This window comes from Venturia canescens, chromosome 9 (assembly GCF_019457755.1).
Source record: "Venturia canescens isolate UGA chromosome 9, ASM1945775v1, whole genome shotgun sequence".
NCBI lineage: Eukaryota > Metazoa > Arthropoda > Insecta > Hymenoptera > Ichneumonidae > Venturia > Venturia canescens.
Window position 1 is genome coordinate 9,482,982 of NC_057429.1, and position 15,512 is coordinate 9,498,493.

The 15,512-nt window shown below is 41.9% G+C and overlaps 1 protein-coding gene across 2 annotated transcripts; it reads left to right on the forward strand.

Annotated features, from left to right (window-relative positions):
* Nucleotides 1-8,799: 8,799 nt before the first annotated feature.
* Nucleotides 8,800-12,628, forward strand: Rpn13 (regulatory particle non-ATPase 13). 2 transcript variants are annotated; one of them, XM_043429386.1, is made up of 5 exons: nucleotides 8,800-9,134; nucleotides 9,321-9,437; nucleotides 9,601-9,937; nucleotides 10,494-10,540; nucleotides 12,110-12,628. In XM_043429386.1, exons 1-5 carry the CDS (start codon nucleotides 8,934-8,936, stop codon nucleotides 12,569-12,571), a joined length of 1,164 nt encoding a protein of 387 aa, XP_043285321.1. In that variant the 5' UTR covers nucleotides 8,800-8,933; the 3' UTR covers nucleotides 12,572-12,628. The 2 variants fall into 2 exon arrangements, with proteins under 2 accessions (XP_043285321.1, XP_043285322.1); XM_043429387.1 differs by having other exon boundaries at nucleotides 8,802-9,134; nucleotides 12,278-12,628.
* The last annotated feature ends 2,884 nt before the right edge of the window (nucleotides 12,629-15,512 follow it).

Genomic DNA, 15,512 nt, shown 5'->3' on the forward strand with positions numbered 1-15,512 from the left:
GGTCGAACTGCCTTGGGGATGATCCAATGCGGTTGCTTAATCGTTAAGAGGAATTTCGGTTATTTATAGAATTGTTTGACTTTCGACGAAAAAATAATGATCGAATTTACCGTGGTCCGACCGAACGGATTTTGGATCAATAAACAAATGTTATTCTTCCTCGCTTTGCTGCTTTCTACATCGAAGAAACACGAGAAAATAATAATTTAATTGAGAATCGAAGGAGAAATTGGTAAAACGATCTCGTTCACGAGGATTTCATAAGAAATTTCGAAAAAACAAATCTCAATTATGAAGAAAAGAAAAAACATAAATTTTCGCCCACATAATCAATAACTTTCGCTCAAGGCCTTCGTAAATTATCATGAAAGGAAATGAGCCCGTGCGGAGTACGAATAAAGGGTAACGAGTCCGAAGAACCGCGGGGGAAGAAAACAGGAAACGCGCAGCTCTTCCCGCTCTGCGATCCTGTTCGCAGGGCGCGTAATTTCCACGCGGAAACGAGCGGCCAACGAGGAAGCTCCGAGCTTCGCCGACGAGGATCTCGCGGGATTTCCCGAGGAATTCCCGGGACTCGAGGACGCTGTTACAGGACTCGAGGAGTCTCTCGAAACCCTTCCGCTAATTTCTCCGCTCGCTCCCTCTCTCTCTCTCTCTTTCTTTCTCGCTCCTTCATCCACGTTGCTCTTCCTGCTGTCCTCCCGATACGGAAGTCCCCGATTTTCGGGCAAATCACGGTTTTTCTTGTCCGCGAAGAGGTACGAGAGGGACGAAGCACCGCTGGATTCGTCCCGTGACTCAAGCCTCCCACGCAAGTCAATAAAACGGCTTCATATATTTTATAAAAAATTCTCGTTTCACTGAACCGCAATACAGTTTCGGCGATCGATCCGCGAAAAGATGAAACGAAAGAAAATCATCGTGAAAAATTCCACTTCCGAGGGCTTCGATCCCGAAGAAGGTCAATTCGATCGCAGCGAGGAATTGCACAAAAAACAAAGCGACCGGCCATTCGAAACGTGAGAAAAAGCTCTGTGCTCCGGTCCCAACTGCGCGCCGTTTATCCTGCCCCCGACTCCGAAATGCTCGACAAAGCTCATCGACTCGAACTCGTGCGAAACGTCTCGAGAATTTATCCCTCCAATTCCGTCGACTATTGTCATTTCTCGAGGCTAAATCCCCTCATATTTCCCGTTGAACGGGTTTTGTCAGTCCTGGGCGATCGTGGCACGATGGCAGCAGGCGAGTATAAAACGGCTCATTCATTCGGTAAACGTTTTTTTTTTTTCAAATTGAGGAATCTTCGTGTCTTGAAATATTCAAGAGACGCATTGGAACTTTCGAGCCGTCTAATTAAATCTTTCCTCCGGAAATAAGACTGAAAAGACAACGTAGAAAACGATCGGAATAAGGTGGAGAAGAACGAGAGCTACCTAAGGAGCTAGGAAAACATGAAAGTGCAGCAGCATCGCGCCACTTTTCACTTTTCTTTCTCTCAACTCTGCTTTTTTCTCTTTTCATCTCCCACGGGGGGAGATCCGCTTTTCACGAGGAGAGGAAAAACCCGCTCCGCGAGAGGCGCTGTCTCGAACGAGCATGAGAAAAAGGAGGTACAGGAGAGGAGAGACTCCCTCCCTTCTTTCGCGTACAGGAAATCCACGAATCTTGAGAAAATACGAGAGCGCATTTGATAGGAGAACATGAACGAGGGGCTAGCTCCAAGGAAAACACTTTTCGAATGCTAGACCAATTTTTCGACACGACTTTCTTAAGGAAGTTGAGGCTGTACAGTCATTTTTTTTACCCAAAAGTTATGGCCTGTACCTTTCAAAAGTTAGGCCAGTTTACAGTTTGGCAATGTTGCATACACTTTAAAGAAAAGTTGGGGAAAAAGACGAAAAACTGGTGAAAGCTCAGTCGAAAACACGAACGGTGACGATCCTAGCCTCAAAAAACTGCACGGCAAACAGATTATTATTAATATAATCTCAGCAAATCTCCTAATAAAGCTGAAAAAAACTTGACATTATTCGGCAAGCCTTGCTCATGTTGCCCAAAAAATTTCATATTTTTAGCATCATTTTTAACGGAGATATCACTGAATGTGTCTTGACTTCCATAAGATTACGTGTTATTTGGCCCAAATTGTTATTGACTTTTCTCAGCAACGACGCTCCTAAACTGTCTGAAAATTAAACTGATTTTTTTTTACACTTCACTTTATAAGATGCAATCGGTTTAAAAGCGGTGACATCATTTTCATTCTAATGCCTCAACTTCCTTAAGTAAGTCTTGAAATTGAGTTTAAATGGGTAGTCGTATCAAATTTTTAAGGGTTCGTCTTATTAAACGTCTTTTAATATGAAGAAAAATCTCTTTCCATATAACGAATGAACTCTGCTTACGATGTTTATGAAAATCGGACACAGTTACGATGCAGTATATGAGGAAGGTCTGGGAAAAAATTCGAGACGATTTTGTCTTATACTAGTAATAAAAATACATTACGTTTGGCATTTCGTTACTTCTCGGCTTGGCCCATTCCCGTCACAGCCTTCTGTCTTTTTATTAACACTTTTCTCTCGATCCCCCTATGGCTTTTGTAATTTCATACGCCAAAAGACAAATTGAAAAAATTCATTTACAATTTTGAATTAGAACTCTGACATTAATTTAGAGTGATGATATATCTTTAATCAGGAAGTAAAAATCGAGCCAATTTAGACACCCGTAAAATAGGATCCTACGGACATGATCTACTTTAATTCGCTTTCAACTTCCTTTTGTGCTCGCAATTTCATCGAGATTCGTTACACTCGTTTTGGGGAATTCGATGAATCGTAAGTTTACGAGAAATTTTATAAAATTTGGAAAAGACTCTCATTTTTCAGTCGTACGAAAGAGTTTTTTTTTTTTTTTTTTTAATTTTTATTTGCGTCTGCAGCACTCGATCAAACTATTGATGAATCTTACAACGTTTGATCAAGTTTTGGAACTTTGATCGAGGAAAAAAAATGGAGAAAACCGGCCCGGAAAAAACGAAAATTGTGCATTTTACTGCGACGCACATTATCCCACGGGGAACCAACCGGGATCTTCTGGTTCCTTGGTCGGATGGAGTCCTAATAACGAGGGAAATTCCCTTTCCTCGATTGGAGGATTTTCCGCGTTTGAAAATGAGACTCGAGTGCGGTGGTCAAACGTTCCGAGGATTTCCCATTTTCCGTGCTCTCCCTCTCAGGCTTTTTCTAGTTGGAGAAAAAAAGTCGGACGAATCTTCCTCGTTCTGGGAGCCTGGTCGAACGGCGTCCATTTTTCGAACGAGAGATACGTTTTTCCGAGTTTGGAGAGAGAGAGAGAGAGAGCGCGACGAGGACTGAGGATTTTGCGCGAAAATCCCGAGGGAACGAGAGAACAAGAAGCGCCAAGAGAATAAGAGAGCGGAAAATGGAGGAATTGTTCGCATTCCTGTTACCCGGTTATTCGGACGCTCGAATTTTTCGTCAAAATCTACGTTTCCAGGGAAATTTCGACCTTGCAAAAAAGTCTCTAACGATTCCTTCAATTTTTCCAAAAGAAAAAACGAATTTTCCATTCGTTGTTTTCTCGGCGAGCCGACCTCCCAGAACTACTCGCTCCGAAACCCGGAGTCCCGCGAAACAAGCGAACGACCCCAAAACTCCAAAGCAGAGCCGTGTTTTTGAAAAATCGAAAAAAATCGTGAAAACGTCAAAATCTGCGAGTCTTTCTCCCCCCCGGAAAATTCGAATCGCCTCGTAAACCCTTCCGGATTTCTAGAGCCCTGTTACAAATCCTCGTGGCTTTTGTAACGCTTTTCCGGGGATGCCAATTTTCCGAGCATTCCCGGGGCTCGGCTGGAGAGGAAGGGAGACAAAAAATCCGGGGGAGCGAGTCAAATTTCAGCTGTGCGTCGAGTTTACCTCCACTGGGCTCGGCCCTTCCTAATTCGTCGGGCGAGCCCTCGATTGGGGCTTTTTTCCCGAACGATTGGATCATGGAAGCAGCTTTCGAAATAAACGGCACAAAGTTTAAGCAGAGCAATTGTATATTTTATTTAATGAATTTTAAGAGATCTATCGAGGAACTGATCGTCGCAGTGCTCGAAAAAGTGACTCTGACTCTACCGACAAAGGGCCTCGTGTCTCGACCTCTTCCATGGTCTGAATATTCGTTTTGCAAACAAATTTCTAGGTGAAGTTGTGAAGTTTCTGTCTTTTCTTCCTTTTTGTTATTTTTTATTATTCAACTTCGAAGTAGAACTATTAATAATTCGGTTAATCATTGGTTATTCGAACCAGAAAACCAATATACTTATCTTGTCTTTAGATGCGTGGATGGCCAAGAAAAGAGACAGGAGACAATATGGATATGATAGCTTTATTATTTTCGTATATGCTTGTGGCTAGCCCAGAGACAACTAACTTGAGCGAGACGATCCCCTAAATTTCTACAATTAAGAGGGGGTAAACGGTGGTCAGTCGACTGTCCCTACCTATGTGAGCTTGGCGCTAGATTTTAAATTCACCACAAAGTTATAGCTCATGGATTATTTTAGCTCTTATTCCTATTTTTGCAGATTCATCAAAATCATTAAATAAAATTGAAGAATTCATAAATATTTTGAAACGATTATTCGGGACGAGCAAATTGCGGTTGAGAATTAAAAAATCAAATCGAAGAGAGTCGCAGGCACGAGGCGTGCAAATGAAAATGCGAAAAACCGAGTGAAATTCATTTTTACGAGCATAATCAAGGGAATGATTAATTAATTTGTGAATTTTTCTCAGAGTTCGACTGGGTTAGACAATCATCGTCGTCGCGTATATTTACGTTCCGAAGAGGCGACGGGACGTTCATTTTTTTCCACTGTGTTACGATGATCATAATTTTCTACGCACTCGTTATAATAATAACTCGTCTTATAGCCGCGGGGCGTAGTATGACGCGATGGCGACAGCGAGAGCGTCGTCGTCGACGACGGCGAGGTCGTACAAGGCGAGCAACCTCACACGCATGCTAGAGACCGAGAGAGATACGAGAGGGAGAGGAAGGGGAAGAAAAAGCGTGGAAAAAAAAACGGCGAAAACGAAAAAAGCGCAAAAACAGCGATGTAGAAATGGCTTATTGACGAGAGAAGAAAAAAAGGAAGAAAAAAGTGAGCGAAAGATAATGAGCAGGGAGCAGCAGTAAGGAAATTTAGTCAGGCCAAAAAGAGAACTCGATAAATATCAACTGGAAATCAGAACGAAAAATTCTTTATTTCATTGGCAGCGAAATAAAGGAGAAAGAAAGAGAGCGAGGGAGGGAGAGGGTGGGCGATCTTTCGCCACGTTGCACGTTCACTGGGCTCCGGGCGATTAGCTTCGCTCGCCCGAGCAAATCACTGTGCACGCACAGACAGCGGCATACACACAGAGAGAGCTCTCGTTATTCATGCGCTCGGTGGGCTCTCTCTCTCTCTCTCTTATTTCTGTAATGAGAAGGGGCGCTCGCGGTTCGATGCTTCGGAAAGACTTTGACGCGGAAAAGCGACGGTTACGAAGTGAATCGCGCGTCTATCCATAAATTTAAACTATTTTTAAACGGACGCACTACCGGTCAAAAGTTTCTTTGACCCTCCGTTCGATTCCGGAGAGAAAAAAAGAGGCAAAAGATAAATAAAAAAAATAAAAAAACTCGTACGAGTCCGTTAACTCCTCGCTCGGGCCGATCTCTCCATTTATTATTTCAACACACTTAATTTTATTCCATTCATTAAATTCGGAATGATTTCTCACTAAATATCATTGAAGCTTCGATAAATTCAGTCGAAAATACAAAAAATATGCGTAGCCAAGTGGAAAGACCTCAGCGCGGCCTCGACCGTAGTATTTATTTATCTCTCCCGGTTCTCTCTCCCCCCCGCCTCTCGCTCTTTCGTTACGTACGATCTCCCGCGAGTGTATACCGCGACGAGGAATTCCGACCGGTAACTCCTGTCCCCGGGGCGGCTTCAATCGGCGCTCGACCCGGGCTCACAGGATAGAAAGGCGTCTGGCCGGTCTAGCAGAGATTCTCCATCTCTCTCTCTCTCTCTGTCTAATCCATACGTACACTTGCCTATTCGTCCTCACACATGACGTGCCCACAGACCCCCGACGCTCTACACATGTGCACAAAATCATTACACATTGATATATACACGTATATTTATTGTGTTTGATTAACGCTGATAAAGTAGACGCACACACGAACGCAGGAGAGCAGTCTAGCCTCGGGAATGCCGGATAACAGAGGGCCGATCGAGGCGCACACGGACGCACACACGTGGGCGCGGGAAACGTCATCGTTTCACTCTGGCCACGTGATTTATTCATTTATGTACGTAAATAACGAAAATGTCTGCTCGCACGAGGGCCCTGTGCGTGTGCGTGTGTCCGCGTGAAATTCGCCCCGTTGCGCACGAGCGCATGAATCACATTTTTTTCCCACTACGGCTAAAGTGGATTTCAATCGATCGTTGTACTTTTTCCATTATTATTTCATATAGTTATATTTCATAGTCTTCGATTCCGTGCCATTATCTCCGAGGTTTCCCGTCATTCCAAAATTTCGACGACCTCGTTCCGAGAGCTGTTCTTCAAAATTTCGACGAATTTGTTCCTCTCCAAGTTCTAACGTGAACGCATACATCTGGGCAAATACAAAAATTAAATGTGCGAGTGGAAAAAAATAAATGAAAACGTGATGTTTGTAAGAATTCAACTCCGAGATGAAATTCGGCCTCTGCAAGCGACGACGAATCGCGGAAGGATCATCGAGTCGGAATTTCGTACGATACCAAGGTCAGAGAAGAGCGCGCTTGAAAATAAAATCACATTCGGTACTTCGGGGAGCTTCTCGCACTCGAGAGAACTTCGCTCTCCGTGCGATAGATAGATAGAGCTCCTTTGTTTTTTCTCCCTCTCTTTCTTTCGCTTCCCCCCCCCCCCCCCCCCCCCCAACGTATTTTCCCAATGCCATACGCGCCTGATTTACCCCGGCCGCTCCTCCGCCCCCCCGAGCAGCGCTCGAGATCGTATCTCTCTCGGCAAGTGTCTATAAACACGGATCTTGGATACATGATTGAAGAAATTCCTACCAAAGGTATAAAAACGTAGGAAAAACTCGGTATCACAGCATTAAAAATAAGTCGTCAAATGATCGTACTATCTATAAAACACTTGTGTACACAAACAACAATAATATCAGCTGCAGAGATAACATTAAAATTGCTAAATCGAAAATCAGCCATGAAAGGACTCATTAGTAACGCACGCTTCCGATTTCCCATTCAATTCTCTCGACATATAATGCTTCGCGGAATTTCAACGGGTTCGTATATTCAAACGATATCTGTTTCGCTCTTACGCGATAATGCACATCACCGCACGCACACACGATTATTTCGCCAAAGTCGTATCGAAGATAAGCAATCGCGAATAGCGAAGAGATTAAATTACAAATGAGTTATTATTATTTATTGTTATGATTATTCATTCAACCGTTTTTTTTTTCGAAGATAAATTAGTTTGCGGGATCGTAAAATTCATGAAGAACGAAAAAATTCACGCATAATATGTTACGAATATATTTTTTATGTCTCATTTATATTTCGAGAAAGTATGGGGAAGCTCGTGAAAGATAGTATGGATTCGAAGACGATGGATCGCCTCGTCCTCTTCCTTCTATTCGCTATATATAGATGTGTATATATGCACGTTATAATACAGCACCGTCAGTACGTCGTAACGTTCTGCTGGGAACGGGATAGAAACTGTACAAGCGAAGAGAGGCACTAGAAATTGCACTGCTATCGTGATATACGTATGTTCATACCTATACGTACGTATATACACACTTGACGCTACCGGTGTAAGCTATACCAGGGTTTTACTGCATATTGAAGCCATAACCCCCGTTTATACGGGCCCTTTTAGTGCAGAACCCTTAGGTGAGAAAATGTCAAGAGAGAAAAAGATAGAGAGATATATATAAATATAGGATTTTGCTCGGGCGCAGTGTGCTCCGTCGTTTTTCTACAGTTTCCTCGGTAAGTTTGGACTTTGTTATTGTTTAATGACGTTACTCGCGCAGATTTCGTTACAGATACGAAATAATGGGAGCAAGTGTTTCCTGTTTAGATCCTAATCCAAATAATGTTTGATTAAAGCGTTCGACAGGAGTTATAGCGTTTGGAATTTGATCAAAATTTTCCCGGTTGTTTGGTTTTGAAGCTCGTTAAACAGAAAATAGGTTGATTCGATTGATCGTGCAAGGTACAACTCGTAATAGTTATGCTGTTACGAATTCGTATCAACCAGTTTGGAGATTCTTTGTTTACACTTACCCGGGCGTCGCTTCGCTCGATTGGTCTCTCGTTACAAACGGAATATCCTGAAGAATTAATCACCGCACGAAAAAAATGCACACAGACACTCCACTGCTACGAACTACATCGAGAAAAAAATATCACTTTTTGAACTAATTCACGGTCAACCCGGGGATTCTAGATCGTTCCTCCATCTCGTTTGATTTCTTAGAAAACATTTTCTCGCGAGGCAATGATGTTCGATTGAAATAACGATAAATGATAAGACACCGACCGACGTTCAGGACGCGCACACGCACTGGAAGGTATTTGTCGCGAATGTCGCGCCACCGCCCGGCGATCCCATTCAATCGCCATACCGAATTGCGCAGTCATTCCAACATGGCTGGCCATCCTTTTTTTTCTTTCTCCCTCTCCCTCTCTCTTATTCGCTCGCTCTTCTCCCTGTCACTGTCTCTTCAAGAGTCATCCCTCGTTCTCCAAACGAGAATTGTCGAGGGGTTAAAACTAATTGTATTTTCCTTTTTCTTACTTCGATACTTTAAAACTTAAAATAGTAAATATGTCAGGCGGTGCATTATTCAGCAATAATGCTTCTCGCGGCTCTAGCAAATATCTCGTTGAATTCAAAGCCGGTAAAATGACTATGAAAGGAAAAATGGTTTATCCCGATACTCGCAAGGGACAGGTTTATGTCTATCAATCTGATGATTCTCTTATGCATTTCTGTTGGAAAGACCGGACCACCGGAGTCGTCGAAGACGTGAGAACAGTTTTATCCTTTTAGTACCTCATTTTTCGAAAACGAAGACTTCTCAACGACAAATTCACAAAAGTCATTCCGAACATAACCACAATTTCTTCTTTCGTGTATCTTTTTCATCACTCAATAATATTCTTCCACATTTTTCTTGAAATGTTTTAACATCAGCCCTACATTTTTTTACAGGATTTAATCATCTTCCCTGATGACTGTGAATTCAAACATGTTCCGCAGTGTGAAACCGGCAGAGTTTATCTGCTACGATTCAAGTCCTCTAGCCGCAGATTCTTTTTCTGGCTTCAGGTAAAAAATCAATAATTATCCTTATTTCTATTGGAAGACAAACTAGTTTTAAATTCAAAATATTTGGAAAACAAATTTTCAATTTTCCAGATGTAAAATAATACTTGAAAACTACAGCACTGAAAAGCCTTATTCTCTGATAACAAATACATTTTTTTCAAAGGACTTGAAAACCGACAAGGACAAAGAGCACTGCAGAAAAATAAACGAAGTACTCAACAATCCACCTACACCGGGTTCTCAGCGCAGTGGAGGAGCTAATCATGAAGGAGATTTACAGAATTTACTCAACAACATGTCGCAACAACAATTAATGCAATTGTTCGGCGGCGTAGGCCAAATTGGAGGTTTAGGAAGTTTATTGGGAACAATGAATAGGCCTCATGGTACAAGAGCAACAACCACAACTGCCTCTACTCCTGTAACCACTTCTGTTGCCAGACCGCCTGCTGCTCAGACTCCGGCTCCTACTACTGTCACCGAAGCTCCAAAACCAGCAGGTTTGCTTACAGATGAAACACAATTAATTCTGGAAGTTTGGGTGTCTCGATGCATCAAAGATCGTACATCGACCCTTGCTCTCGGTCCCATTGGACCGATAATGACTAGAAAACTGCCAATGGCACGAGCATTTAAGATTTCTCCACCTCCAAATGTATATTCAAAGATTTGAAAGATTCTTTCTCAATTTTTATCGTTTCCTTGTATGATTCTCGGATCACAATGATTTTTATCAAGTCATTATTTCACTGATTTTTTCAATGCTAATTTTGGGTATCCATTTTGTATTTTCACGATTTTCGAACTTTCTTAATCTTCAAGTCTTTGCTATATTTACATTCTGCTATGCTGAAATGTTACCATCCTTCTTGCACCGTTACCAGTTCTCATTCTTCTGTTTATAGACTTTCATCATTTAAGTTTTCAGTACTTTCGAGATGTCCTATTTCGTGAATATTTTTCAATTGTCTTTTACAATAATAAATTTACATATTTAATTGAAATGAAAAAGAAAGAAGCATGAGTCCCAATTTTTGAATTTTCGACTGTTTTCAGATTTGACAACGTATCAAGACCTGCCAAACTGGGAACCCGTAGCTCAGGTAATATTCCCTTAAGTTCTCAACATTCATTAATATTTCCCACTAACCAGCAACGTACGCTTGAGAAAAATAAATTGTGTTATTTTTTCATAAGATTTATCGAAACTGAAAAATTTCATTATTCGTCGGTGTTTCATCATAAATTTTTTGAATTATTTTTACACATCGCAATGTATTTTGTTGGTTACGGAGGACGGTGGTCCTTTGTATTTGAATATTTTTCAATCGCTGGGGAGGGAGAATCCAAGTGCACGTTATCCTTATCGCAAATCGATTCATTCCCCTATCAAACGATCCCTGATAAGATAAATTCTCGGTCTTCAATCTTATCTTTTTTTCACACTGTGAATTTTGGTGTTACCGCGAACACCACGCGTATCAACGAATTCAGTCATGTCTCGACGCCATCTTATTTCTTTAGCTTGATACTAAACCGTTGATCTAATCGATAATTCGACGTCAAAAATTGCTATTTAATCGCAATCTTACACTCGAAGTGAAAACAAAAAACTCTCGTAGTTTATCAAGCTTCCGGGATCGTTTTATCAACGAGGACTTTTAATTGAAATATTTACAGCGCGTATTTGGTATTTGTTTACTTTTTATTCTGGTTTATCGAGCGTTATTACACTTCGAGTCGACGTTCGCTTCGGAACTGAATTCAATCTCGTTGCACGCGTTGTCGAATGTTCGCCGGATTTTCCGACTCATTCCCCTCCGTTTTTCACGAACTTAAAAGAGACCAGAATCGTGAAAAATTCTTCCATTTTGTGCAGTGATTATTCCTAGTTCGTGATCGGATTCTAGAAAACTTGGACACTTTTCGTTGTTAAAAAGTCCAGTGACTTGGAATATTGAAAGCCAAATCGTGGCGATACCAAACAAAAAATTTTATACAATTCCAACGGAAATAAGGAAAATAAAAAAAATAAAAAACCCACTTCCGAGTTACAGCGATGAGCCGAATCGCCGAGAACTTTTTCCAGAGCGGTGTATCAAAATGACTAAAAATTAAACGAAAATTCTTTCTGTTGTACAGTGTCGACGAAAAATTCGTAAAAAAATTGCAACGAAAGTAGGCATTAGTGAAAGAAGATCGAGCCTCACCCTCGAGCTGCCGTGATGAAAGAGATTTCTTAGAACAATATAGACGAGCAGCAATCGAACGAGTACAAAAATTAGGAGCGGAATCTCCAAAAGAGATTTCAGCGAAAGTAGTGAATCATCATAGGAACACGTGATAAGTGGGAGGAAAAATAGAAGAAATATTCCAAAACGAATAACTAATTTGAAAGCTTCAGTGATTAAAAAACTCCCAAAGGATTGTAGAACTAAAAGTTTTGCGAAAAATATTTGTCGCGAAAAGTAAAAAAGTTGTTCGCGTCCGCGAGTAAAAATAATCGAACAATGTTGTTGAGATTAACGATGAATATAATGAAAGGAAATTTGCAATGGTTGGCCGATCGGTTTTCAATGTTGAGGAGTTTGCTCGGGGCTCCAAACCGCGGGAGGGGTGCGAGGTTTATTTGTTGTTCTCGGTCGGCTACAGCAGAGCTTATTGTCCGGCAGAGGGGAGTAGCAAGCGAGCTGACCAATTCCTTCCCGGGGGCGATAACGGCTACGGAAAGTCTGGAGAGGACAATGAGCGAGCACTTGCCACCCGGGGACAACCTGTCCACCACGCTAACGTCCCCCCAGTTCTCCCAGGCGCTATCAATCTTCTGGTCTGCTTTGCAGTCGGGCCAGGCGAGTGCGATCGTCCGTCAATTTGGTCTTGGACCGGAAGCCGTCAACGCCGCCGACCGGGGAAACCTTGAAGCGTTCGTCAGCGCCCTCGAGACCGAGGTCAAAGCCGGACAGCAGCAGCAGCAGTCTGCGAGCACAACGACGCAACAACAGCAACAGCAATCGAAAGAAACAACGGGCGAGGATGACAAAAGCAAAAAATCGTCAGCCTCCTCCGGAGCTCCTTCGAGCGGCACCAATCCTGCGAAAAAGGACGACGACGACGAGGGAATGGCACTCGATTAAACTAAACAAACAATCATTTTTTCCCCCCGCCTCGAATAAAATCCTTCAAACAAATAATCAATCGTTCCTTTCTTTTTTCGTTTATACTTTACGCCAAATTCATCCTTTTCGTATTTTCCAAAACGAACTTCTAAAGAGCCTTCGAATAAGCAATCGCTGTTTTCTCGTTTCTCTCATTCGCTCAATTCATTCGTATTCAGTGTGTTTCTCTGAAGACACGAAACTTATTTCCAGATACAACTTTGGTTTTTTGTTTGTTTACATTTCTATTTTGTCAAATTCGTTTTTGTATTTCTTCAAGCAGTTAAAAACTAAATGTGAATTTCGTTCGCGGAACTTTTCCACCAACGATTCTACTTTTTCTTACCTACGTTTCGTGAGATTCGCTTTCTGGTCTTGAATCTTTTAAAGAAGATTCGAAAATTGTCGTTTTTTTCCTCATTCGCATCGCGTCAAACGAATTTTTCGTCTTCGTATCAGTATCATCGAAAAACTCGACGAGAATTTGTATTTCGTCTTGCTCCTCGTTTTTTTGTCGTCCATAGTTTCCTATTTTTATCCCTCGTTCATTGTAACTCAATTCTCAATATCAAGTTATCGTTAATAAAAAGAAATTTGAAAAAACGCTTCAAACTTGCTCTGCCAGCTGATCCTTCGATCTCATCCTTTCCGAAAACAGAAAATTGAATTTGCTCCCAAAATTCTGACCTTCAAATTTCTAATCTCTGCCAGCAGCAGCCCAATCAAATTTTATCTATAATAATTTCTAGACTCGAGCTCAAGAGTGGCTGGGAAATTCTGTTAATGACGTAACTGTTTTTGTTCTTCAATATTTCGAGAGAAAAATGAATGCAGCATTTTTGGGGCCATTTCCATATTAACGACTTTTATTACGAGAGAAAATGAAAATCTGTGAAAATTGGAAAATTGACGAGCAAGCATGCAGGAAATCGTGGGATTTTGTTTGATGAAAAAAATAACGTTGAAAGTGACTATAGCGCCAGGTGAACTTGGTACTGCATTCTGCTCCAATGACCTTGAACTAGACACATCTATGCGAGACGCTGGTAAGTGCATTATATAGCGACTTTGCCATGTCGAAAGATTGAGAGTCGAAATTGTAGGCGGACAGTTTTTTTTGTGCAATGTGATTCCACTTGGTAGCAAAAAAAAATGATTTGAAACGCACGAAAAGGGAGGCCGAAATAGTTGGCTTTGGGCTCTGCGATCGTTAATGAAAGGTGGGATTGAATTATCAGTGAAAACAGGAGAAAATCCGGGTGAAATAATCGAGTACACGCATGCTTGAGAAAAACGTGTGAACGGCGGGAATAGCGCGCGTCCAATCACGTGCTTTTGTTTACGACGCACAAACGCGGCATTGGGTAAGCCGAGTAATCGATATAAGTATGACATTGCCGCCAACTGATACTCGAGGGACGATAAACAGAGGCGAAAACATAAACAGAGGATAAACAGTTGGAAAAAAGTATGAAGAAGAGGATAATAACAAAGTCGAACAACCGGAAGTGACACCTTTGCGTTTATCGTTTCGTTTATTTCACAAAGAATTCGACTCTTTTGAGGTTAAAACAACGTTATGGTTGCGGGTCTTCGGATCCAGATGTGTTTACACGCTCGGTTCGCGGGAAGGTTTCATTGGTCGTTCGAGCCACGATATGATTTCAGGTGCGACTCCACAATTTTAGGTTTTTTACCGTTTCTTTATCGTTTCATAAAGTTCTGCAACGTAGGCCTGATTTTTGAACTTGTTCCTTATCGCCGCGATAAAGATTCGTCGAATCTACTTTTGTTTAGCTCCATCCAAGAATAAACACGAAGAAAAGAGTGGGCAGAGAGCAACGCGGTAGGCTTAATTTCATTGATAAAATGTTTTATTCGCCCTCGCGAAAGATACGGCCATGTTGTATTTTGCGCAAGCGCGACTGTAGCCGTGAATCGCACAAGTAGCGAGAGAGGGGGGAGAGAGCGACGGAGCAAGCGAGTGAGAGAGAGATGGAGTTGCCTCGCGAGTGGTGGCCGATGAATACTTCGCGAATTCAGCTTTGAAAAATATCTTCGCCGCGTTGGTTATTCGCGCGAGGCTTACGCGTCGGGTTTTTACAAAATAACGGCTCTCCGCTCGGCTCTTTTGACGAAGCTCAACGTAATCAAAGTTTTTTGCGTTACGATGCTGAAGAAAATACCGGTGTCGTCGTGAAATAAAGCGCGGGTAATCGGCTTTTATGTTCCATTGTTGTGACAGCGATGCCCCGGGTACGCGAGTCCCGATAGAGAAAAAAGAGCGGAAAGGATAGAGCATCCACGCGTGTATGTGTGTATATTCGCCCGCGCGTGCCTATTCTGTGTGTGTGTGTGTGTGTGTTTGGGAAGCGCGCTTTGTATTTCCAGCGCTCGTGTGTCGGAGCTGGTGTATATGCGAGAGACGAGACCATGTTAAAAAATGGCAACCTTGACACTTGCCGATTGTTTTTTCGACGGCTAAAAATCACGCGTGCCTTTTAATTTCAGCCGAAAACTGTGAACGTCTCCACATTTTTTCTCAATTTTTTATACACGTCGTTTCTATTCGTTCTTCTACTATTCCGTAGCAACGGCATGTACGTTACAACATGTTTCAACCGCGCGCGATCATTTGTCAACATTGATTTAATAAATGTGTCGTCTTTTTAAGCTAATTATCGAGACTATCAACCTGACGTAAATCGCTCGTTATCGCTCACTCACCCCGCTATTACTTAATGAAGAAAAACATGAAATCTACGATTACACGCAGTATTCCTAAATTTTGGAATAACGCACTTTTTTACCACGAGGCGACGTTGAGCGTTAATGACGCTTTTCTTTCTTTCGGGCCACATTCTTCAATATTGAATACTCGAAAAAATATATTTTAGATTAAACTTTCTGCTACTGATAT